The sequence below is a fragment of the Micropterus dolomieu genome, linkage group LG15 (assembly GCF_021292245.1).
Source record: "Micropterus dolomieu isolate WLL.071019.BEF.003 ecotype Adirondacks linkage group LG15, ASM2129224v1, whole genome shotgun sequence".
Lineage (NCBI taxonomy): Eukaryota > Metazoa > Chordata > Actinopteri > Centrarchiformes > Centrarchidae > Micropterus > Micropterus dolomieu.
Genome location: NC_060164.1, coordinates 17,928,792 through 17,954,902, shown reverse-complemented (window position 1 = coordinate 17,954,902; position 26,111 = coordinate 17,928,792). Strand labels below are relative to the sequence as shown.

The 26,111-nt window shown below is 41.2% G+C and overlaps 3 protein-coding genes across 8 annotated transcripts in view; 2 read left to right on the top strand and 1 right to left on the bottom strand.

The window, feature by feature from the left end:
* Positions 1 to 1,985: 1,985 nt before the first annotated feature.
* Positions 1,986 to 6,830, bottom strand: eef1akmt2 (EEF1A lysine methyltransferase 2). The gene is made up of 6 exons (XM_046069986.1): positions 6,554 to 6,830; positions 6,075 to 6,140; positions 5,797 to 5,911; positions 5,319 to 5,426; positions 3,461 to 3,677; positions 1,986 to 2,277 (listed from the first exon to the last, which is right to left on the bottom strand). Exons 1-6 carry the CDS (start codon positions 6,661 to 6,663, stop codon positions 2,180 to 2,182), a joined length of 714 nt encoding a protein of 237 aa, XP_045925942.1. The 5' UTR covers positions 6,664 to 6,830; the 3' UTR covers positions 1,986 to 2,179.
* On the top strand, positions 6,535 to 16,389 carry abraxas2 (abraxas 2, BRISC complex subunit). The gene is made up of 9 exons (XM_046069985.1): positions 6,535 to 6,848; positions 8,230 to 8,320; positions 9,767 to 9,803; positions 10,272 to 10,338; positions 10,658 to 10,848; positions 11,464 to 11,586; positions 12,355 to 12,439; positions 12,538 to 12,655; positions 13,009 to 16,389. Exons 1-9 carry the CDS (start codon positions 6,777 to 6,779, stop codon positions 13,566 to 13,568), a joined length of 1,344 nt encoding a protein of 447 aa, XP_045925941.1. The 5' UTR covers positions 6,535 to 6,776; the 3' UTR covers positions 13,569 to 16,389.
* A 746-nt stretch (positions 16,390 to 17,135) lies between these two features.
* zranb1b (zinc finger, RAN-binding domain containing 1b) overlaps positions 17,136 to 26,111 on the top strand; it is a 24,948-nt gene continuing 15,972 nt past the window's right edge. The window contains exons 1-3 of one of the 6 annotated variants that reach the window (XM_046069981.1): positions 17,136 to 17,323; positions 18,435 to 18,512; positions 19,066 to 20,120. In XM_046069981.1, coding sequence (XP_045925937.1) covers positions 19,160 to 20,120 — 961 coding nt within the window. In that variant the 5' untranslated portion in view covers positions 17,136 to 17,323; positions 18,435 to 18,512; positions 19,066 to 19,159. Of the gene's footprint in view, positions 17,324 to 17,346; positions 17,543 to 17,587; positions 18,057 to 18,434; positions 18,513 to 19,065; positions 20,121 to 26,111 lie in introns of those variants that run through there. The other 5 variants (XM_046069982.1, XM_046069979.1, XM_046069983.1 and 2 more) reach the window with 5 other exon arrangements.

The following is a 26,111-nucleotide window of genomic DNA, read 5'->3' as shown; positions in this document are numbered from 1 at the left end:
GAAAACTTCATTGCAACATGGTGGAGTAATTCAATCAACCCACGAAAATCCTATTAGGGGACCTTCAAACGTGTTTCCAGGGAGATGAAGTGAAAAAACATAAATATTTGCAGTATCGCACTTGAGAGGTTAAAATGAAAGCATGGCATTCATGCTGGTAGGGCAGCCAGTGGGCTATGGCATCAAGACTAAAAGCGTATAGGTTAATATTATGAGTGGAATAAAAGTGTAGCTTCAAACATGTGCCAACCCGAAAGTGCTGACGGTTGTAAATGTACTGCACAGCTCTGTTTAAACCAGCTAGATCAACGGTTTTATGTTTTATTTTAGGTCATGGTGAATGGTAATAAAATATTTTTTAGAGATAAATGGATCCAACTTCCGTTTTGATTCAAACACACTTTAAACAAGACAGTTTGACTTCCCGAATGAGTCTACAGTACACAGTCTCAGACAGTCAGACTGTCAGCAGTGTTACAGATTTGCAGGACTCCATTAATGCCTTTCTAAGCTCTTCATAAATAATGTTTTAAACAGCTTCTCTAAAAGTAAAGATTTTTCTGAATAATTTAATCACTGCAATAGTGCAGAATCCACAAAAGTGACCTAAAAAACCTCACTACTTTACTTACAGGATTGTGGTGTAGTCTCTTTCTTAGGAACAGCACCTGTGCAAGGGAAATGGGTGGGCTACAGTATGTTCAAGGAGGTAACTTCCATACGTATTAAAATCTAATGATTTCAGTGTTGATCAATGAACAACACTGAAAGAGTTGCCTGACGAGATGTTTCAAAGACAGTGACTGTTGACAAAGGTAAAGGAGAGGATGTTCATTCGAGGTGGCGCTCAATGGAGGTTTCATGGGAAAATCTCTGAGAGACTTGTAAACGTGGGCATAATATCCACATCCAGACAGGATATCCAGAGCCTTGTAAAATTCCAGGCAGTAATTCTTGTAAAGCTTCCATGTGTTTACTCAACAGCGTGCCTCAACATCGACTGCTCCCATTGGACCACTGGCCCAGCTTGCAATTAGGATCCAGAGCTGGGCAGTTATTAATGACACCATTGAGAAAGGAAATGGCAGGCAGGCTTCTCTTCTATATATGCCATGGCCTCTTGTTTATTCATTATCTCAGAATTTCTTAATCATGGTCCTCAGGACCCCAAGCTCTGCTGGTTTCCAGTTTAGCAAATTAGGTATGGGCTATTTTTCATGACATGAAAGATGGATGCAATTAACTACCTAGTAAGACAGAACACTGGCATCAAACTGTGGGTCAGGACTCTCGACAGGGTCCATGCAAAGTAATTTGAGGGTTATAACATGATGTATGGAATTGGGGAAAATGTTCAGTACAAATCGTGTATTCCTTTTCTCTTTGAGTGCCCCCCCTTACATTAAAAGGGAACACAAAATAGGCCTATGATAACTACTCAAACTGTTAGTGCAAGAAGCCCCAGGAATGTAATATTACAGTGTTAGTGGGTGCACGGGGTGAAGAGTTCATGTGTGAAAGACTCTTCGTGCCACAACACATCGGAAACATCATTAAATCAAAGGCCCAAGAGAGAATGTGTTAATCAGACCTAAAAGGTTTCATGGAAAATATGAATGTAAATCTGACTGTATCTTACATGTGTATAAGCTTTTTAAACTAGTTCACATTATGCAATGTGAGATTAAAAACCTTCAGCAACAGATTATGACTTTGCTTTGTAATCCACAGAAAACACGGGAGTTAACAGATATTTCTGTCTATGCATACAAACATTTACAGAACCTTACTTCAGCACTATTTCTGAAATACTACATGAGCTCCTGCTTCCAATGTGCAACACCTTTTTTAATGCAAGTAGGCTTGAAATTGAATGAAAAAAAAATCTTAATTGTCTGCGTAAATGTATTATAAATATCACATAACAATTTCACATAACTATGTACCTATAGCACTGTGGATCAAAGTAAAGTTAATACAACAGCAACAAAACAAAAACTTATTTATTGAATTCAAGAGAACTGTGACACTCATTTACACTGTATATCTGCTTCATTACAGATAAATAATATATAAAACTGTCTTAAAGTATACAGGTGGTATGATTTTCTTGGGATAAATAGGGAAATAACTGCAGAATCTATGGGACAAAAACAAATATATTCCATGGACATATGAATCACTGTACTCGCTTGAAGATGAGTGCTGTCACACTGTTGCCGGTCTTGCCTCCAAATTGGAAAGTGGGGGTAGGCAACTCCTCTACAAACTCAAATCCTGTGAGGCAATACAGAGAAAATGTGTGAATTAGCATTTTACAAACTTTCAGAACATCTACATGCTGTGTTAAACACAGATGCCAAAAATCTTTTCCTGCTGACTATGGTTACAGAGGGGTTAGGAGAAGCACTGTGAGTCAAGAACTATCCATTCACCATCTGTGGTGCTTCCTGGGGCCTTGTAAAGACAGGCTGTCTGCATGAAAGATGAGAGCTCAAGGCACTTTGGCCCCCTGCAGGCTCTCCAGAGAGACTACACTGAGAGGAGTGACAGCTACTGGAAGCTTGCCGAAATTCTGACTTAACAAGGATGTTGTTGCCCGCAGCTTAACAACCTGCCAGGTAACTGTCACAGTTGTGGAACTGTTTGTGGTTTGACTGAGGGTCAGACAACAAAGCACCCACAAAGGCAGGCACAAACTAGGTAGACTGAAAAATATGTTTATTTTACCAATCTAAATGATGAAAATTCTTCTGTTTATCTACATGATTTTGGCCAAGTAAACATCTGTTTCCCATGCCAACTAAGCCCCACTGAATTGAACTGAAATTGAATAAACCCATCCATCATTTTTGATCCGACTGTCACTCCTTACAAATACATTCCCATCAGTTCTAAGGTGCTAAGTATTTTTACGTGTAAAGCTTTTATTGACGAAAGGAAAATCTACTCACATATGGTGCTTTGCAGGTGTTACTTCAGACCCTGTATGTGTAGTGTGGGCACCTTCTCAATCACAATGTTACGATGAGATTCTTAATTCAATGAAATGAAAAAAACCTGTAGCCATTGTCAAACCAGGGACCCCATTACTCATCATATGGACTGATTCTAAGTGCTTGCCAAGGTGTGTGGCTCTTTCATACAATACTAACAGAATCACCCAAGTAATGTGGATTTCTTAATATATTTTGCTGCACACAATAAGTGCATATATGTAATTTATATATTGGCCAAGACCAAAGTACTGACCTTCTGCAATCATTTGAAAAGATGAATAAACTTCTCCAGGCACAAAGAAAACAATAAACTAAGACCTGCTTGACAAACTGCACGGTAGAATTAAAACAGCATTAGGAATAACACAGTCTGTCTTGTATGACTGTTGGAGAGCTCAAGCTGAGAGAACATATCAAAATAAATGATCAGACATCAAATTTAATTCAGTCTTGCTCCTCACCTTCACTGAATCGGTTTAGCAGCTGCTCTTTGGTCCAGTTACAGGAAGTGACAACGAATAATCCTTTGTCCTTGAGAGCATCTTTAAGAGTTTGGACGTATAGTTTTTTGCCATCCTTGGTGTCGTCTGGGTTTAAGCTTATTGCATCGAATGTTCCTTTGTCGATGCATACATCAAAACCATTTAGCTGCCCTTGACAGTTTAAGAAATCCATCTCCTAAAATAAAGAGCAGCAAATATACAATTATATATACATAATATACGGTGCCTAATGTTTAGTCTGACTCTTTAGATGTGGGGTAAACTATATAGTTCCCTGCAGGAGAAATATTTCCACATCAACCAAGATGAAATGTGTTTTTTTTTTTAACTTTAAAAACTAAATTCCAATATGACAGCAGTTAATTCTGACCTACCACACCACTAGTGAAAAGGACCCTTTATCTGGACACAGGGCAGAACACCAGATCTCTGGGCAGAGCTCAAGAGCCACATACTCACAAAGCACGGGTCGCAAAATGTGTGATTTATGAAGGAGGATCAACAGTAATTCACTGGTGACGGAAATATCTGTCTATTGTTGCAACTGACCGGAGTTAAATTTGAGTGTGAGCCTGTAAAAGGAAAAATTGGGAAGATGTTGAAGGAATGCGTGAAGGTGACGTGTCAAAGCAGCAGTAGTTGGTGACTAACTTAAAAAGAGACGGGGCTTAACATACATTTGAGCCCAAGAACGACCTTTGGAAGGAGCTTTTTTAATCATGTGGTTGAAACTCCTCATACTCCCCTCAGACTCCATTGAAAGCTACAAATGCATACACCACAAGCACATTCACACAATAATTTTGGCATTCAGCAGTACTGAAGAAATGAACCAGATGCCAACATACCATTTCTCATACTCTCTCTCTCTCTCACTCACACACACACACACACACACACTCTGTGCTCCTTCTGTCCTGCTAAGGTCAATATTGACTTCAGTGGAAGGCTTTCTGCCCAAGCAAAGCACACAGCGTCATACGTGCGTGATGCATATAATATATATGCAGCTCTATAATGCACACAAGAAAAGTCACTCATCACATCACTTACAGAGCAGCCAACATTTCCAACTTATTTTTCTTGAATATTTAATGTTAGCAGATGTGTTAAATCTTGCCAATTCATTGGAGTTTGAGGTGTTTTTATCTGAATGGTCGGCAGATTTCCAATACTTTCAGAGCCTTCTTCCTATCCAACTCTCCCACATGGTAAACAAAGGAGACTTTCCTCTAACCTTCCCAGGTGGGCTCATAGTATGCTGAAAGCTATATTTTACCATTGGCATTTAGGGGGCTAAATGGGATTTATTTAATCAATCTGTGCTTATTTGTGCATGACCTAAGATACACAAGATACAGTAAAATATTTTGGTTGCAGCGCTTAAATGGAGAGAATTAAATTGTTAAATAAAATGTTGATTCCCGCTGTTCACCTAGCCATACAAATATTCATATAGTATACCAATGATCAATTAAAAGTGTAAATGTCATCACCATCCGTGCGCTGTCAGGTACTCTAACACATGTGTACATTAAGTGCAGCAATATACATTTCAGTCTGCCATAATGTGAATGCTCCAGTTGGTACCACAGCATAATTTTCTGCAAAACCCATAATGTGTTCATATCCCTATTAGAAAGTATCTCTGGTACCAATTTCCATTTTTCAACTGTTGGTCACTTCTTATCACAGTAAACTTGAACACAATGTAGCACCCTACAGCATCTAAATGTGTCAAAATGTGTTGTGATACTAGTGCACATTAACAGTACAGTAACACTAAAGTTTAAATGACAAACAAAACTGAACCCACCTTCACAATGACATCTGTCAAGCCCTCCGCCTGCAGAACATTTCTGGCCAAGTCTACAGATGCTGGAGAATAATCTATACCAGTCAGATTCCTGTATCTGTGTTTTGCCTTCAAACAGCAAATGAAGAACAAAGCTTATCAGTTCTCATAGAAAAGTACTTTGTTAACAAGGTCTTCACCGTAGACCTAGCTGTCATTCACAAATTATACATTAAAAGGCTCAGATCACCTAAATGTTTTCCACTTAACCCCTAGTGGTGTTTAGTCATGCAGATAGTGTTTGCCGTGGTTTTGAGATTGCTAAGATGTCTGCCATCATCCCAATAAAAAGGAGGTGAAAGGCACTTGGATTGTGGTTTGAAATACAGAACAGTGAGTGTTTATAATATCCCTGTTAACCTGGATAATGTAGAGATGTTTCTATATTTATTTTAAAAAATCATTACAGTGTCAAAATTTAGTTTTACTGTATTCACACCAGTTCAACTAAAAAGGCTCCATTTCCAGTCCCAATGTCAAGAATGGCAGCATTTTTTGGGATCTTAGCTTTGGCCATCCATCGCAGCACACGGCTCATACTCTCCTCACCAAACCTTGAAAGAAGACGCCGAAACACAAAGACTTTAGTAATGAGACAGAAACCAAATATACTGCTTTAAACAAATCTCTTGTTAGGAATCCAGAGGACCAGTGGAACTGTTGGATTAGTTCTATTAATGACAATACAAGCAGCATGTCAATACTCAATATGATTACCATATCTCACCAACGTCCCCAATGTCTTTGAATGTCTCAAGCTCTTTTTTGTATGCATCTTCCCAACTGCAGAAAAGCACAGTTACTCATAATTAGTTATATAAACACCACTAAGCACAGACGACATATTGCTTTTATTATTAACGTGATACAATATAGTGCAAAAACTTCACATAAAAATGAATAAGCAGCCTGAGTTTAAGTTTATATATCGAATTTCTAATAAATTGTCTTTTGCTCTCTCTTATCCAGGACGACGGCAAAAACACGGGCAATTTAAGTATAGCACTTGTTGTGGCAACGTTACGGCATGGTAAATAAAATGTCTAAAGAAGTAGTAGCTCCTAGCAATATAGAAAGACATTTTACGACATATTTAGAAAGGCTTTCCGTAAAGTCAGTTAGCTGTGTTGTTGTCTGTTGTAAGTTAGCTGTGGAGCCTGACGGAGCTAACAGAGCTAACGTAGCACACGACTTACTATGCTTTCGTTCCGAGTTTTGAAGGTTTAAAATCGGTATCCGAGCCTCTGTCTTCCTCTGGCTCCGACGTGTTTCTACAGCCATGTGGGCTTTCAGTGGCGACGTCCATGCTGGAAAAGAGACTGTCAAGTTGTCGCCTACAGTTCCCACAAGACGTCGCGTTTGAGGAGCGTGCTTGTTGCAACCGCAGGGGGCATCGGGATTGATAGGGATGTTTCCATCATGGCGGCATCCATTTCAGGTTACACTTTTAGTTCTGTGTGTTATCACAGCTCCAACAGCAACTCAGATCATGTAAGTATTCAAAATTATGTTGACACACTATTATATTATGCGATGAGTGCTAAAGTGTGCGTAGCTCGGCGATGCGTATGACCGTTCATCAGCGCCATTAGTTTGTGTTTTTCCCAGTGTCATCATCCTGTTGCTGGCTAGCGTGTGTTGGTTCCGTCTATTTACCGGCAGGTATGGTTAAATCAGACTGTGTAGTTACACAATCATGAAGACATGAGTAATTTTAAGACGACCTTATGTGTTACAGCTCCACATGTGTTAGACAAATAGCTACGACAGTAGCTACAAAGAGCTCTTCACACGAATACCTGCAATATCGTTACGGGACATGCTGTTAAGAAAGTTTGAGTTCCAGGAATTACTCAGTAGATAGCTACTTAGCATGTTAGCTAAGCTACCAAGTCAAGTGACTTCCGTGTGTCGGTCCTACTAATACCTACAATCACTTTGACTTGTTATCTGATAAAAGTTTAGTGTGTCATAAAAAATAGGATGACAACACCGTAATGTTACATTTCTTAACTAGGTAACATTAACCCTTTTTGTTTTTCTCGTATCCGCATTGCTATATTAGCTTGTTAGCCACCTAGCTATTGCTGGTTGTATTTAAGTCAATACCGTCTGACAAAGTGACTGAGATGCGTAAAGGTATTTATATTTTGGGGTTTTTTTTGGCTTGGGCGTTGTAGAAACACAGTCGTGGGGGAATGCGTTGTGATCTGTGACAGATATCACACAAGCGTTAGGGCAAACTTTGCTAACGTCAGCGCTGTTTACATGCCTTTTCCTCTTGACTTTAAAGTCGGCCCTGGGCAGGTGGAGAGCTGCTGATTACAAGTTTGCCTACATTCTTGACATAAACAGAAAGATTAAGGCAGTGCTATTGTTTACCAGCTACTGTCACTTCTCAGTGATGTTAGTTGAATTAAGTCAATTAACTTACTCTTAAAAGTTGATTTGTTATTTTACCTGACATCAAGGAATGTCTTGATTTATGATTCAGTGATTCTGAAAAGTAAATTGTTCTATATGTTCAAAACATGTAAAGAGTACCCATCTGTAGGGCAGCAGTACATTGTTTTTTTTTACATTAGTTAACCACTCTTTAATTAATAAATTGTCTGCAAAATCCAAAAATAGTGAAACTACTTCTTGAAAATACCTTTTGTTTGACCTATCAGCCCAAAGATTTTCAACATATATCAATATATAACAGGAAAGCAGATCTTCACATTTGAGAAGTTGTAACCAGAATGTTTGGCAGTTTTGTCGGATAAATATCTTAACACTATTTAATTATAAAAATAGTAGTTCATTAATTTGTGGTTCCAGGTCTACATTACTGCCCTAACCACAGTTTTGTGAACATGCATTTGCACAGGAGGGCTTCCTACTAGGAGAAGTAAGGCAAGAAGAGACTGTCAGCATCAGTGACACACAGATCAGCAGTGCAGAATTGCTCCAGGTATTAGGTAAGCCATGAAACAGAACCAACTAAAACATATGGGGTATTTTAAGCAATATGTAGCAACCTGATTAATACATTGATGACTGCCAGTCCGTGACAGAAGCCTTAAGAGACTTTTAAGAAAGTCACTGGAACACAATTTCATAAGCACTTTTCACAGAAGACATTTTGACATTACAGTAGGAAAAGCCCAGGTGTAAAATCCCTGATGGCTGAATTGCATTTAGCCGCCTGTGAGGATCCTGTGGGTATTGCGCATGCTGGGTCTGTCACACTGTTGTGGCTTACTGTTTATTAGTAACACCTGTGCTTTTCCTACCATGACGGGTCAAAATGTCTGCTGTGAAAAATCTCCATTTAGTCTTTTTGCACCTTTTTCAGAAATGCCCTGCTTTTTAGAACAACATGTTACACAAGTTCTGTCAAAGTCCCTGTACACCCATTATCCGCCCACACAGGTGTTTTGACTTGTTTTGCTTGTTAAGTGCTCTTCCCAAAACATTAGGCGTGTACAGACTGAGTTTGTTGACTGCTGATCTCCCTCACTCCTCTATTAAAGAATAATAAAAGTTGTCCCTAATAGATGCAACAAAATTAAGCACATAGAATTTGATGACATCACGCAGTTCCCTGTATAGCATTGCCCAACCTTAACCCGAGGAGGAGTTTAATCAGCCATAATTTACACCTGTGTAGGTGTGCAGGGCCTTTAATATCTGTTTTATAGGCCGTAAACCGACTATTCATGTTGAATAGATTAACTTTTCTTGTTAAATAAACAGCATAATATACTAGATATGGTTACTACAAAGCACACCTCAGACAAAACGGGACAATTACTCACTTTGAAATTTCTATTAATAACAGGTGATCATCAGTCGGTATAACTACAGGAGAGCCACAGGAATCTGTATTGAACTTTAATCTTATCAACTATTAACAATGAATAATATGTTTGTTTGTTTTTTCAGTTGTGTGGATAACTTGGTTTTACTGCTTACTGAATTTCTCCTCTGCCCCTTCAGTCGTATTTGGAGAGGTGTGCTTTGATGTATCTGAATGTGAAATGAAACTGTGAAAGAAAAGATGATGATAAGAAGCTTTTAGCTGTGCATGTATCCCTCTGCTTCAGTTAACGCTCTCACAGAAGTGTGCAGATTTATGCTAATGTCCTTTTTTTTGGTGGTTTGGATAAGATTCTTGGTACGTGATTTTGTATTGTAAACTGAGACGGCTGAAAGTCAATGTAACTCTATTAGTAACAGAAGCATTAATGCTTTGCAAGTTCAGGTTTACTGTTTGTATGGCCTTAGGGGCCAGAACGGTAACTTTATGGGCATATGAATAACAGGTATCTTCATGGATATAATAAAGATTTGAATTTGCCTTTTAAATATTTGCATATATAATAGTATAAAACTAAACATCTGGCACTATTTGTTCCCAACAGAAATCCATAACCATGATCCTTGTGCACAGTTGTTTAGGTAAGATATAATCTTTGTAATTTACTCCATTAAATTTCACTATATGCACAACTGACACTGTTTTAGGGATACAAAAACAAACAGCCAGCCAGCAATTTTGGCCATGATCATTTAATTTAGGAAAATCTGAAGTAAAGTAGATTGAAGTGTCATTTTAGAGAGCTTTTGTTGCATAATTCATGTAGGGAGCTCTGAGTATTTATTATTGTTGGGGTTTTTTTCCCTCCACAAAAAGTGGAGGGTGTGGTGTGGTGTGTTACTTTTAGGTCTTTGTAAAACTATACTAAAAATTTTAATGGGTAAATCAGTTGCCTTACATCCATTTTAGCACAAGCTGAATTAATATGACATTGACAGTAGATGGCCCCACAAGATTGGATAATAGAAGTAGGCCATGACAGGGGAAGAGTAGGAACATGATGTATCAGGTTGAAATTACTTGTTTTTTTCCCCCCTCCCTCTCCTCAGCTTTTATGACTACGCAGGAAAAATCAACGAAGAAAATCTCAACAGCATTCTTAAAGATAGGCGGAAAGTGAGTGAAATTGTTTGGGTTTTTTTGTCATGTAAGCATACACTATAGCTGATGTTAGTGATGTCCTCTTTTTACCTTTAAACCAAGACTACACTAAAATGAATACTACTTTATATTTTTATTTAAGTGTTATTGTAGAGTGATTGCAAACTAAAAGTTACAGTTGACATGTGTATCTACAGGTTACATAATGATTTGGACAGTTCACCGTATAGTGTGTTTTGGTCACTTGTTGTTTCGTCGTCCTAAATGGGGTTCGGTTAGCGAGACTTTATTGGGTCAGATATATTTTAAATGATTTGTTTCTTCTGTCATGTAGAACGTCATTGGGTGGTACCGGTTCCGAAGGAACACGCAGCAGCAGATGTCGTTCAGGGAACAGATCATTCACAAACAGCTCACTCAGCTGCTTGGTGTGCCCGACCTCGTCTTCCTTCTTTTCAGCTTCATCTCCACCGCAAACAGCTCCACGCACGCACTGGAGTATGTGCTCTTCAGACCTAACCGCAGGTAATAACTACACTCAGTATACACACTCACTGTGTCAAACTACCGATCAGTAAATATTTACCTTTGTCCAGAATTGATTATGTGATTACTATGATTTACATAGAGGTTCCATCCTGGTCTATTTTTGCACAGGGATTTGATCGGTATCTGAGCCAGTAAATAATATTGGGTGAAAGTCATGATGTGACCATTCTACAATTTAAAAACTTCTTTGTCAGTTTCTTTTGTCAGTTACATTAATTCAGTCCCTGGCCTAATGTTGCCTTAAATGAAAATCATCCCAATGAGTGTATTGCAGAGAGGTATACAGATTTAAAAATTGGAGATTAGAGAGCACTGGTGCCGGATTGGGTGTTTGTATCGGAAGATAACCTGAGTTGAGATATAAGCAGAGAGAAGGTCAGATTTGTGCATCCCTACTTTGGCATATTGTTCCATTTTAAACGTGTGTGAAATGATGTTTAGAAAGTTAAACACGACAAAATTAGTGCAATATACATGCTACTGGATTTAAATTTTCTTTTATAAATTATACATTATCAACAATTTCCAAAGTCTGGAACTTCATGCAAGTTTGCCATGTTTTAACATTGCTAACTGGTAATCTCCATTCAGTAGGTACAACCAGAGGATCACCCTCACAATCCCAAACCTCGGCAACACAAGCCAGCAGGAATACAAAGTCTCCTCAGTGCCCAACACCTCACTCAGCTACACCCAGGTCATCAAAGAGCACGGGTAAGGTTTTGACTCCTAACTTCCTTTGGGTCAGGGAGGGTTTAGACAGTCACGGGTGTCCTCTGATATGCGTAGAGTTGCAGCAGCCACCTGTTTTCACCTGGCAGCATGCTACAGATTCATCTTGAGGGCATAACATATAACACAACGACCCCCTCTCTCCCTCATGGTGGTGCCTCAACCAATCAGTTGGGGTTGCTTCCCTTCCACAAACACTTTTCTGTTTGATGGAATTCACTGCTGGCAGAGATTTCACCTGAGGCTCCTTGGTGTTGTGTGACCCCAGCACCCAGGATGTCCACACATTTGTTTGTGTGTGTGCGCGCCTATGTGCTAGTTTATACTTAAGACTGTATAAGCGCTGTCTGCATACATTTGCGTGTGACTGACTGTAATGGAAAGCTGGTATGTGACAAGCTGCACATGCTTCAGCTTGTATGTGTCTTTGTGTCTAAAGTTAGACCCAGTGTTTCTGTCCTAGACGGGATGAATACTGTCAGTGTCATTCAGCCTGCAGTGGGTTTAGCCAGGCCTGTCTGTCCAGCTTCTGATCAGACCACTCTGTTCAGTTCATACTCATGCACCTGATATTTTTGAGTGACAGCCAGTGGAATATGCTTGATTTAGTTTTGATATAGAAGACATCCACTACACACCTTTACTGCTTTAATGCCTTTTGTATTGTTAGATCTGTGCAAACAATCTGGGTGTCTGGTTGTACTGTGGAATGTTTTGAATGACATGATCTAATGGTTAATATCTTTCCAGGGCTGAATTCTTTGACAAAGATGGTGTGATGAAGGATATCCGAACAATATTCCAAGTCTACAGTGCACTACAAGATAAAGTGCAGGCGAGTTGGATTTTGACATTGGTTTTTGCATACTGGATGACTGAAAGAAAATTTTCAACGTGTGTGTGTGAGTTTTACACCTGTTGTCTTGTTTTCAGGCTGTGTGTGCGGAGGTAGAACAAAGCGAACGTGTGAAGGAGAAAATTCAAGAGGATGTGAACAAACTCAAACAACAAATTGCTCTCAGGAAACGCAAGACGGCAGAAGAGGAGAAAAGTATGTTGTTGTTGATATAAACTGGAATTATGTCTTTCAGTTTCAAATGTGTGCTGGTTTAACATTTTGAGATAAATCAGCACCCCAAAATAGCCCCCTGTAGAAAAGATTTATTAAGCCAGTGACATTTCAAACACAAGGCCCCTTAGACATCAAATACATACAACGGGGTATATTTCTAGTTCTAGTAGGTATCAAGCTATGGTTGCATAGCATTTAAATTCTTCTGAGTTGATCCTTTTTAAAATATTTGATCGGTCAACTGGTAAACATGACTTCCTCTAATTTTATGTGCTAATATTTTCACGTTCTCTTTACCCTTTTTACCAGTAACATCTGTCTCTGTCCCACAGGGCTCCGTGATGCCCAAAATGCAGACTCCCATTCCACTCCAGAGGAGAACACAGAACGTTCTGAGGCTTCCTCTCTGTCCAGGATAACTTTCCCCACACCCTCTGCCCCGGAGCGGCCCAGTACCTCACCTAACCCACCGTCCTATGCTGACCTCATGTCCCAGGACGATTCTCTGCTCTCCTCTTCTTCCCCACCTACCAGTGCTGCTCTACTTCCCCGGCCCCAAGCCGTTGGCTCTCCAGGACACCCTACCCCTGGCCCACTGGGGATGGGCCTTGGGCTGGGACTGGGCCTCAGCGCCAACTCTAATCCTGTTACCACTCCCAGCACCCCGTACCTTGGCAATGGTGACGGATCAAGCTCTGACTCGTTAGACAGACAAGCCGCAGGGCAGGAGGATGATGAAGATGATGACGATGAAGATGAGGACAGTAGTGAATATGAGAACTTAGTGAGTGAAGCGGCTCATCCGGCAATGGTCTCTGCCAGCATTTTAGCACAAGGCCGACCAGCTGCCCTTAGTCCTGATGGGGACGCTCGTGGCTCACAGACCACATAGAAACATGCCACAGGGTGTGTATGGGACACTAATAAATGACACACCTTGAGAGGGGGGCATCTCAAGCAATCAAAGATAGATAAGTATAGACAAATGAAGTGCCAGTCCTGAAAGTGAAAGGCATGTGCAGGCGGGGTCCCGCTGTGAGTATTTCTTCTTGTCTTAGTCTGATCTCCATTGTAAGGGGAAACTTTGCTAGGCTTTGCAGACTTAACAGGTGTGTCTCACTGGGGGAAAAAAATTGTGATTTTTTTTTTTTTTTTTTGGAATGGGGTCAGTCTGGGTACTTAAGTGTGGATGTGTCTGGATTCAGTGTCATAAGTGGATATCACAATTTATGCCAACTGGTTGGCAAGCCGGCTCCCTAAAAGGCAGGCCCTACTCCATGCTTTCTGTATTTTTATTTTTTTTGTTTGTTTCATGTTTGCATCACCAACTCTGAGCCCCTTGTGTTTTTTTTTTGCCTTTTTAAAAAAACAAAACAAACCATCTTGAGAAAAGTAATAGGAAAATATTCTGCTGCCTTAAAACAGTTTTTACAAAGAAGTAGGCAAATGTTTAACTTTTTATTTGAAGAAAGAGATATATAATGTAACTAGAATTTCTTTAAAATCCACATTTGATTTTGGTCTTGGTTACATTTTCTTTTCCATGCTCCACAGTCTTTAATTAATCATGCAGTTGCCTATTTAAATTATAAAGCATAGATTTCAAACTAAATTTTATCTGCTACTTCTCTAATGGGTGATATATGTTCATTCAGATTAACAGTTAATCTAATTGATTGACAAGAATGTCAATGTCACGTTCCTCTTGGATAACACTGAAATTGTATGCGCTTTGCTGCACTTAACAAAAGTTTTCTTTATTGTTGTGCTATACCAATGCTGTCATGTTGTGCCACTTGAGTAGTCCTCATTGATCACCTGAGCTAAACTCAGTTCAACTTTTGTGTTATATGGGGATTAACACAGGGCAAACACAATGTACTGTAGCTTTACTAACCAGATGCTTAAGGTTCCCTTTCTGCTGCTGCAACTCAGAGAGCTACCACTAAAAAAACTGCATCTGTCTGTTCCTCTCACCACATAAAAGCCTGGCTGCTACTTCCACTTCACAGTGCTGGTTGTCTCCAATACTACTGACCGTGATCATATAACCACTTCAAGCTCACTTCTCACTAACTTATTTTCTATTAAAGTCATACTGGAAGGCTGATACCCCCCTGTAGTGTGTGAATTGTAACCTTGGCATAGTCGACAGCAGACCTCATGTACTGTGACCTGGTTGGGTCAGTGTTACGTGTATGGACCTGGATAATGTGATGAAAACATCATGACCTTGCTTCAGTATACAGTGCCTTCCACTCAGGGCAGTTTCTGGGTGTGTGTGTGTGTGTGTGTGTGTGTGTGTGTGTGTGTGTGTATATATGTATGTATATATATATATATATATATATATATATATATATATACAGAACACATTCACAGATTTCTTTTGAGGAGTAAAATGAAAACAAATTATGTTGTTTGCAATAATCAACTTTTTATTTTTTAAATTAGTCCCACATTTATATGCCTTCCTTTCCATGATGTGGTGTTTTGTCTGCCTGAATCTTCGCTGTTTTCCCTTTATAGTTTAACTGATGACTTCTAAATGGACCTGCATGTCATGGTTGCAGCTGTGACTTTGCTTGCTTTATTATTTGAAACTAGAATTGTTAACTGTAAAGTCAGATGGAATCTGCTTAGTAACTCATACTTCCTGCAAAGCAGAGTTGGTATGGAGATTACTTTTTTTTTTTTTTTTTTTTTTTAAAACATCTGGCCCATTTAAAGACAAGTGAGCAAGAAGGTGAGGATTGATTGGGTGCTGGATGTAGGACACCCTCCTTGCACGAACCCTTCAATTCTAGACCCCATTATATTCAGCATGGACAGACATTTGAACTTCACATGGAGGACGTCTAACATGGTGATCAGCAGGTTGCACTCAGTTTGTAAATGAAGACGCTTTGTGGTGGGAGAAGCTTTGCCTTGTGAAGAAGCTCCGCTTTATTTACACAGCCTGCTTGTATGTCATGTTTTTTGCCTTAGGGTCATTTCATTTGCCCTGATGTGTAATGCCAATGCGTCACTTATCGGGAACTGGCACTCAAAATGTTACTTAATAATCACCCAGAGTAACACAATCACAAAAGAAATGACAAAATCAATTTGTTAGGAATATGGTTTCCTTTGAGTACTGGAATATAATAAGGAAATATATAATGAATGTATAGTAGACAAGGGGGGGTAGCATTTAAACAGCACTTACTGTATAAGCTTGTCTCAGTTGAGTGTTGTGGTGGTATAGAGCAGCAGATCTCAATGTTGGTCCTCCTTCTTAATTGTGGTCCTCAGTGACTAGATGATTGCTTTTTAAATCTATCTTCTTAGCACCCCCAGGTGAAACGCTGACTTGATGACCAGAATGAAAACCAGCAGGGCTCTGGTGTTGAGGACCGCTGGCATAAAGTGTCAAGAGGACTAACATTGTAGGATCCTATACCTTTTCAAGTTTCAACATAATACAAATATACTGTACACTCATGTACTCTTACTGTATGGGGTGACCCTTCCCTTCCCTTCCTTCCCCCAAGCGGGCCATTGCAACATCAACACCTCCCTGAAAGCACAAAGTCCAGTGCACAGCTTAGATCTTCTCTGCTTTTATCTGGATTACGTGTACTTGACGAAAGTAGACCAAGGACTTGCTTGGACTAGCACAGACTATGGTTCCTAAACTGGGGGATAATAAATGAGACATGCATAATATGTGATCATGATGTGCCTTTGTTTTCTTTTTGCGGTAAATGCAGTGTCACTTTAAATGTGCAAGTGATTTTTTTGCATGCCTTAAAATGTAATTTACAGATTAATTAGGGAGCATAAAACCTTTACAAATGATTGTACAATTACTACAAATGTTAAGTTTTTTTTCAAAGACTCCTGCAAAACTATAACTCATTTATTTTGGATGTGTATTATTATGCGCCAAACCTACTGGTGCGTGTTTCAATGACATCACATTGGAGTGGGCCGGGCTTTCCTGTAAACAAGACTTGCATCCATGCATACATTTTCCTCTGGTGAACAAATGACTTTGCAGAGTATTAATTATGGTGCAAATTAAACTTCGACTTCGGAGTGCGTAGATGCCCGTCAACAATAACAAGTCAGCGCTGAGAACTTGATCAAGCTGTCATGCATTACTGCAGACTGCTTGCTGCAGTATTTTTACGATGACATCATCCCCTTATTCCTTTTTGAGGGGATACCACGTGGTTGCCTGCCAGGGATGCAACAAATCACGCTGCACGGATTAAAAACAAACATGTTGTTACTGTAAATTGCGGGACCCATCGACTAAAAGAAAATTATCTGTAAACGAAATCGCGATTATTTACTGTGACATTAGAGCCCGATTTGCTTCCACGGAGCCTTTTAACAGTTGGAATGAGAGACGTAGAATCTGATTGGTTATGGTCAGGGGATACAAAAAAATCAACCAATCAGCTTTGTCGGCAGATTCAGGTGGTAAATCCTGATCCTGCCTCCGACTGTAACACGGCCCAGAGCTCTCTGCTCTCCCTCGTAGTGTATTTTTCGTAGCCCTGGTTGCTTCCCTTCCCCTGTGCCGCCATTAAAGCCCGCAAGCTTTGGTGTTTGGGAAAGGGACCAAAATGATTTAAAGCATCAAAGCAGACGGCCGAGGTACGGGACGGGGGGGTGGGCTCTCGCTCCGCGGTATGTATGGACCTTGAACTGCCAACTAAACGGCACCCCAAAGAAGTAAATATGCGGTTAGTGTCGGTGAAGTGAGAGAAGCGGAGTTCGGATTGGAGTGGGTTTCTCTGGTCGTGGGGGGTGGGTGGGGGGAGCACCATTTGTTTTGGCCGCAGTGGGAAACTGAGGAGTGTAAACACAGCAAAGGTAAGTTAAGGGTTTTAACGTTAGCCAACCTTCTTGTTGAGTTAATACGGGCCTCTCCAACGGTTTCAGGCAGAGAGAGGCAAAACATAATCCCGTAATGTGTAAGCGACCAGCCAGCTAGCTAACGTTAATTCCTGGCTGACAACCAAACAAACGTAGCCTAGTTGTCATGTAAGATAACCCCCAGCTAGCTCGCTCCGTCTGTTAACAAACGATACAGCGTTAGTTTGCTAGTTAAGCAATGTTAACTGTAAATGCACACGACGCTACTCGGCTGCTTATTTGAATTAAACTCTAAACTTGTTGGTTATATCAGCCGAATTTATTACTTGGATGCATGAAATACTAGTAAACGCGTTAATTTCAGTGTTTGATAGCTTTGCCTACAAAACACGCAGCCATTAGGAATCGTGTCTCGAAGATGTGTTGAATATCTCACGGTGTGTTGGTAAACTTAGAGGCGTGGTGTGAACACAGTGCAGCCAAACTCTTCTGCCTGAGCTGCCCCAGCGAGGTAACGTTAACTTTATCTTATTAGCTAACGTTACGTAAATCAGGTTAAGAATGTATCGCGGGCACATGTGCTTTGGATCATTCACTTTCATACGCAGGTAAAAGGCTTTGGGGCACATTCAATTTCAGTGTATCAGTAAGTGTCTTAACAAGTCACGCGCCTCCTTGCTGGGTGTCTGGTTTCATATGTCCTTGTCTCTTGTTACCCAGCTCAGTTGTAGGGCACATTTGTCTGGTGTATGTAACTTACTGTATGTGTTTAAAACCAGTGTCAGGTTTTTATAGAAGCACGGAGGATCAACGCAGCACTCCAAGCTGCACCTTGGACCTGGCTTCGCTTACTGGGTCTCTTAACATTTCTCCCTTGCTCCAAATTTAGTGCCAAATCAAGAGCAGACAGCACTGTGTATTTGACTGTACCCAACGGCTGAGTGGCACAGGTGGCTGTATAATAAAGGTGCTCTGTCTAGGTTTTGTGTACTGATGCATTATTGGAGAGATTTACCACTCCTTTTACCTTTCAAATAGGGCTGGACAATAAAACAATAACAATATAACAAATGTTCAATAAATGTTTGTGTATGATTCAAGTGAATAAAATCAAATTGGGACTATTTTTTTATTTTGTAGAGGAAAAATTACCAAAAAAAGCTTTTACTTGATTTTTACTTGTGTGTATTTGTTGACAAAGATCTTATTGTCATAGTTTTGAATGTTCTACCTTAGATTTGTGAAGTGATCCATTGTTTGACATAAAGTGTTGACCATTAAGAAAAGTTAAAACCACAATTAACCATCAGGTTTCTTCAACTTTCACTCAGGAGCAGAAATGATGTGATGTGATCAATGTGATAACATTTTTGGCCAAATTGTCCAGCCTTACTTTCAAAGGTGTTTTCCTTTGAGTTATAAGCTATTTTGCTTTGTCTTCTTCCTTTTGTGTAGTGTAGTCAAGTTCATTATATCTATTTACCATAACATCAACGCCTTTTTTCCCCTTTGTACCCTAGTGTACTGCTTGCTGTGTGATCTCCTTAAGAGTGGATCTGCCGAGCTGAGAACCCCTCTGAACGGCAGGAAGCCTCCCTCAGCGGCGGTGCGACGATGACCGAGCTGGTTGCCAAGTGGGCCTGTGAATACTGCACATACGAGAACTGGCCGTCAGCCATCAAGTGCACCATGTGCCGCGCTCAGAGGCCCAGCAGGGGTGCCATCATTACTGAGGAGCCCTTCAAGAGCAGCCCTGCTCTGGATGCCAGTCTACACCAGTGGGACCCTGCAGGCCTCAGCAACAGCCCAACTCAGGGGGGCTCCAGCTTACTTATTTGTCCAGACTCCAGTGCCCGACCACGTGTCCGCATAGCTGATGTACCTGAGACTAGTAGCAAGTGGTCGTGTCACATGTGCACCTACCTGAACTGGCCTCGGGCCATCCGTTGCACTCAGTGTCTGTGCCAGAGGCAACAGGCTCAACAACAACAGCATGGAAAACATGCAACACATCAAGGACATCATACCCAGCATCCACGCAGCCCCACAGAATCACCCCAGACCTCAGGCTCTGGATGCCGCCCTGCTCCCCTGGCCACCACTACAGACCCCTGTGAGGAATATAATGATCGTAACAGGCTCAACACCCATGCACAGCACTGGACCTGCACTGCCTGCACTTACGAGAACTGGGTCAAGGCACTCAAGTGTGTGGTTTGTGACCACCCCAGGCCGAATAGTCTGCTAGCTGAATCCATCGAACTGGCATCAGAGCCTGAGAGCCAACAGCCTTCCTCAAAACTGAATGAACAGGAAAGGGACAACAGGAGGGGTGTTGTTGGGCAAGGAGTAGGGAGCATAGTAGGTGGGATGGGGGGTTGTAGCAGTAGCCAAAGGAGGTCGCCCCCTACCTCGAAACGGGAGTCAGAGGTGAACATGGACTTTCAGAGGATTGAACTGGCATCAGGGGCTGGGATTGGGAGCAAAGAGGAGCTGGAGGTGGATTTCAAAAAACTGAAGCAGATTAAGAACAGGATGAGAAGGACTGATTGGCTGTTCCTCAATGCCTGTGTTGGTGAGTTTTAAGCATATATGCTTTTATTGAAGTATTCCACTTGTTCTCCTTGTGTTTTGTTATGTCACAAGGTGGGCAATGAGTCAACCAAATGATATAAGGCAGGCGAACAGAGAAATGGGTGACTGAAGTAGGATTTCTCAGAATTTTGTGTGAATGATTAATATAGTTTTACCACCTGCAGAGTCATTAGTTGCAATACAGTTTACATAGCCACGTCCAGATGATGTAGACCTGATTTGAGTCCAACTGATACTGATGTACTTTATATGCTTGCCTGCATTCAGGTAGTGTAAAACTTTCCTACACAAACCGCAAGTGTCCGTCCGTCCACACTGTAGACCAGTGAATGTGGAGTAGGAGTGAGGGAAGGAGGATGAACATTTTAAGAACCACTAGTGATTCCCTCTCTCACACCACTATCTGCCTCTTTCTCCTGCCTTCACCATGACTGCGTAGAATTTCTTCTGCACTCCCACTCAACCTCCAGTCATTTTTTCTTGACAGACAATTCTTCTGTGTTCCACTGACAGCACATGTTTGACAGTCGTGCATGTATTTTATATCCCAATAAAGCCCTTCTAGTGATTAATAGTTACACGGTTTTCATGCTACAGTGCAAATGAATCACTGAGTTTGAATGTCAGAGCAACATCACTGTAGTTAGTTTGCTTCTGGCCGTACGATGGGTCTCTTACTGCATCTGACATGGTGAATTCCCTCATGTCTGTGTGGCTTGTCCCCTTGGGACTAAGTCTTGTCTGGTGAGAATGTCAGATGTGAGCGGGTGTGATTTTTCTTTTGCATATTCAAGTGTGAGCTCTCCTTATCTGACAGAAAATGTCCCTTTACATTCTCCATTGTCCCTTGAAGGAAATTAAATCCATGGCTTGTCAAAAATCACTCCCTTTGTGCCACCAAATTTATCACTTGTACTTTGGGAGATTTTAGGTCTGCTACTAATGATTATTTTCATGAGCAATTAATCATTTGGTCTTGGCCCATTACAGTTTTCCAGAGCCTGAGTAGACAAATGCATATTTTTTTGTGTTGTCTGAACAACAGTCCAAACCCCCAAAATATTCAGATAACTGTCAAACAAAGACAAGCAGCTTCAGCCAAAAGTCATGCTTGAGGAGCTGCAACCAGAACATGTTTGGCATTTTTGCTTGATAAAGTACTTGAGCAATTAACTGATTGTTAAAACTGTTGCCTATATAGACTAATGGATTCATTCACTAATTGTTTAAGCTCAAGAAATATAATTTTGTTGTCTGTCTTTGCCCTCAAATAATACCACAATGAAACAAAAAATGTAGTGTCCATATTTTGCATGCTGCTTTCTGCCAATAATCCCACAATGCAACGTTTCGCCTCTGCCCCTGAGATGACATGTCTCACCACATCTGTCAGCTCTGGCACAATATGGTGATGATGATGATTCACAAGTGTTTAGTATCTTAATTTAATGCTGGCTATATAGCAAACTACCTAGCATTAATCAAGTAGTGAGTAAGTGAGTTAATGACTTGTGATCCAGCTACAGTCTCAAAGAACACAGAGTTTATAGCCCTCTTGTGTTGATGAGATACATGGAGTCTGTCTTGTGTTGCTGGGGAGATTTCCCTGTCATTCACATATAGACTTCAGTGTTTACTAGCAGTGGCCTCAAAGTTCTGATAGGTGCGCTAGTTTTCAAAGGGACGTGTTGTTTCAAAAATGGCATGCCCCGTGCAAGAGAATAAAAAAATAAATAGTGTGGATCACCCTAGACCAACTCCATAAACTCAAATGAAGTGTGTTATATGTATGGTGCTCACATGTGTGGTTGCACACAAGCAGGAAAAACATCTATTCCAATTTATTGCTCAGGTCAGATTTTTTGTTTTTATTGACTGTTACATTACTTTTTAATTGTAGCCCATATCAGACTCCAGAGTGAACTGGCCATTACCTGAAAGTAGGGATGCACCTATATGATAATAATATCAGACATTGGTCCAATTCTGACCCAAAAAAACAGGCTTGGGTATCTGTGACAATGGGACGATCTGTGTGCCAATCTTTTTACTTCAATTGTGCTCATACTACAGATGCGTCAGCAGTGCGCTGGTAGAGTGGAAAATTTAGCTTGGAGAAGCGACCGGACAAGAGTAGCCTAAATATCAGACTGGCGGTTAGGGCTGGGTATTGTTCAAAGATTTTCGATATCGATACGATACCTCAACTTCGATACCCGTTCCTGAACGATACTTTTTCCGATACCAATTTTATTCTCAACAAACGGAGAACCATTGTTGTTTGTTAAGTAACTTATCACATTATTATCATTAATAGTTTATTTTAATAATTTGTCCTTTGAAAAATTCTACTGCTTGTCAAAACCAATACATATTTTCAATGTAACATAGGCCTATATTGTGTGTTTGTTGTTTTTATTCCTTTCTTTAGTTTTTATGTCATCTCATTGTTTATTAATTATATCTTTTATGGTATATATGTGAATTTGAGCTCTGGCAGCATTGCAACCTGAACATTCATGACAATAGGCCTGAGGGAAAGAGAGAGAAATCTCTCATCTCATCTCATGGAAACAAGTTTCTGCCACTACATCGTTTCCTCCTCACTAGAGGAAGAGGTGTCCAGGCAACAACAAAGTAAACTCAGTCGCACGTGTCTTTATTCCCCTGCATCAAAGTTGCAGACATCAGCCCAAGGATTGGTACGTGATGTCACCGTCCATACGGAAGCGCTTCCGCCGGCTACACATACAGGTCCGTGTGTGGCGGCGGCGTCACTTACTGATCCTTCAGAAATACTTGGGAAAATGTAGCGTGTGTGGAAGCTACCGTGCTACTCGGTCAATAAAAGAGCTTTGATTTGATTCAGAAAACAGCGACGCTGCCACCAAGCTACTGAGAAATAGTAGTTAAACTAGTAACGGTGCTACTTGTAGCGACGCTACTGCCCAACAGTGATCCTACGGTGGGCATGTGGAAGCAGGCTCGGTGGCAGTAAGGCGCTGAGACGATGACTGCACCGGCTCTGTCTTGTTGCAGCAAAGACGGAGCAACTTTCTGCTCTTAAGTTTATTCCATGCACAGTCAAGGGCTTCACCAGGTTTGTTGTGTTGCCGCTCTTGGCAGCAATTATCTTACGTCGCAAATATTGTGATACTGTTGAATCAAGCACCACACTTTTGATTTTCTCCATGTCTTTTACATCCACGAGCCACGTCTCTGTGCGTAACCGGCGTGAACTACTGTTTACATCACCACAGCCAATTACAATCACTTTTAGATGTGGGCACATCAAGAATGCTGCATGCTTATTCGCTCATTGGTGTTAACAAGAACCTTTAGGTATCGAAATTTGGTACCGAAAGACAAGGCATTTTTTGATACTCGATGGTATTAAGGCAGTTCGGTCGGTGCCTAAAAAGTATTGCACTCGATACCCAGCCCTACTGGCTGTCTTTAAGAATGTTTAACTGCAAGCTAGACATCTTGAGTTGATGTTAGCAAACTTACTAAATAACACACTCACGGTTGCTGTCTAGCTTTGTTAGAAATATCGCCCAACCCAGGGCTGGGCGATATGGCCAAAAATGTTGTCACGATTAAAGTCCCCATGAAATCAAAATCGATGTTTACTTGTTTTTATTGCATATGCCTTGCACTATATGTCACCAATACACCAGAATGTGGCCCAACAATGGAAAAAAACCCATTGTTTATAGGTGGATCATATTTGATGGAGAACAATATTTTCTGGTTCTCCCTCTAATGTCCCTCGGCTGCCCTGCCTCAACTATCTGTGATTTACGGAGTTTGCTGATGAACAGGTAGCTTTACTTGTTGCTAAAGTAACAGCTAACTGCTACTAGCTGCTGTTAGTTAGCTCAGGTAGCTGTCATATGAGCTGACTCTGCCTGGACTAGGAGCTCGGAGCACTGGGGGAGTGTTAGTGTTTAACATTACATTTTACTCGAGCCATGGAGGTTTTCAGGCCAGGGGGCTTGTAAAGTCTATGGCCAGGGGCAGGGGGACCCAGCAGGGAGTGATGGTGGGTAACAGTTAGCGGCACCGGAATGGGCGGTGAGAGGCCAATGAAACCGCGTTCAGCAGCCTTCTGGTAAACACAGCCTGAACAGGACCAACCAAACGAGAGAAAACATACCTCGAAGCCCGTTGCGGAACTTTGCACAACGTTGTAAGGAAACGTGTCGTTCAATCTGAAAATGTTGTAAACCGGTGCAAAACGTTTTGAGATTGAATTCGCCCCAGGATACATATACAAATACGGAAGGAAATAGCACTCCGGTTTCTGTTTCATCAAAACTTTAAAAATGTCATATCCATAATTATCTCAATAATGTCAATTCGTTATTTCTTCAAGTTTAAAGGCTGGGTTTTGCTCCTGGGTGAAAGTTGAAGAAACCAGATAATTATTCTTTATGGTCGGTAAATGACAAACACTTGCCAATCAGTGGATCACTTATCAAATAGAACATTGAGGTAAAACATTCAAAACAATTCTGATAATCATAATTATCAAAATACAGTGGGGGAAAAAAGTATTTGACCCCTTGCTGATTTTGCAGGTTTGCCCACTTACAAAGAATGCAACAATCTACAATTTTAATCATATGTACATTCTAACAGTGAATGACAGAATCCCAAAGAAAATTCCAGAAAATCACATCATATGAATTTATAAAAATTGATGACCATCTGATGAGGAAAAACAAGTATATGACCCCCTACCAAACAGCAAGTATTCTGGCTCCTACAAGCCAGTTAGTCTTTCTTTAAGACACAGCCCCAATCCCAACCAATTATCTACATCAAATACACCTGCCTCACCTCGTTACCTGTATAAAAGACACCTGTCAACACCCAAACAACCAGCATCCAACATCACCACCATGGGCAAGACCAAAGAGCTTTCTACGGACATCAGGGACAAGATTGTTGATCTGCACAAGGCTGGGATGGGCTACAAGAGAATCGGAAAGCAACTTGGAGAGAAAAGACCAACTGTCGGTGCAGTTATCAGGAAATGGAAGAAGCACCACACCACCGCCAACCTCCCTCGGTCTGGGCCTCCACACAAGATCTCGCCTCGTGGGGTGTCCCTGATCATGCGAACGGTGAGGAATCATCCAAAAACCACAAGGGGGGAACTGATGAATCAACTGAAGGCAGCTGGGACCACAGTTACAAAAGAAACGGTTGGTAACACACTACGCCGTCATGGATTGAAATCCTGCAGCGCACGCAAGGTCCCCCTGCTCAAGAAGAAACATGTACAGGCCCGCATGAAGTTCGCCATTCACCACGACTCAGAAGAGGCCTGGAAGAAGGTGATGTGGTCAGATGAGACCAAAATAGAACTTTTTGGCCTCAACTCAACTCGTCGTGTTTGGAGGGCAAAGAACACGGAGTACAACCCAAAGAACACCATCCCCACCGTCAAGCATGGTGGTGGCAACATCATGCTTTGGGGGTGCTTTTCAGCCAAGGGGACGGGACAACTCCATCGTATTGAGGGGAGGATGGACGGGGCCATGTATCGTGGAATTCTGGACCAACATCTCCTTCCCTCAGTGAGAGAGCTGAAGATGGGTCGAGGATGGGTGTTTCAGCACGACAACGACCCTAAGCACACCGCCAAAGCAACAAAAGAGTGGCTGAAGAAGAAGCACATCAAGGTTCTGGAGTGGCCTAGCCAGTCTCCAGACCTGAATCCAATTGAAAATCTTTGGAGGGAGCTTAAAATTCGAGTTGCCAGGCGACAACCTCGGAACCTGAATGATTTGGAGGCTGTCTGCAGGGAGGAGTGGGCCAACATCCCTGCCGAAATGTGCACAAACCTTGTCACCAACTATAAAAACCGTTTGACATCTGTGCTGGCCAATAATGGCTTTTCTACAAAATATTAACATGCTGTTTGTCCAGGGGGTCAAATACTTGTTTTTCCTCATCAGAT

Excerpts from the sequence above, each read along its gene's own strand:
- eef1akmt2 (XM_046069986.1), bottom strand. The coding sequence starts at position 6,663 with ATGGACGTCGCCACTGAAAGCCCACATGGCTGTAGAAACACGTCGGAG. Across the intron at positions 6,141-6,553 it reads AAACTCGGAACGAAAGCATA|TTGGGAAGATGCATACAAAA; the intron begins GTAAGTCGTGTG and ends GCTTTTCTGCAG. Across the intron at positions 5,912-6,074 it reads GGGGACGTTGGTGAGATATG|GTTTGGTGAGGAGAGTATGA; the intron begins GTAATCATATTG and ends TCTTCTTTCAAG.
- abraxas2 (XM_046069985.1), top strand. The coding sequence starts at position 6,777 with ATGGCGGCATCCATTTCAGGTTACACTTTTAGTTCTGTGTGTTATCAC. Across the intron at positions 9,804-10,271 it reads CCTTGTGCACAGTTGTTTAG|CTTTTATGACTACGCAGGAA; the intron begins GTAAGATATAAT and ends CCCTCTCCTCAG. Across the intron at positions 12,656-13,008 it reads GACGGCAGAAGAGGAGAAAA|GGCTCCGTGATGCCCAAAAT; the intron begins GTATGTTGTTGT and ends TCTGTCCCACAG.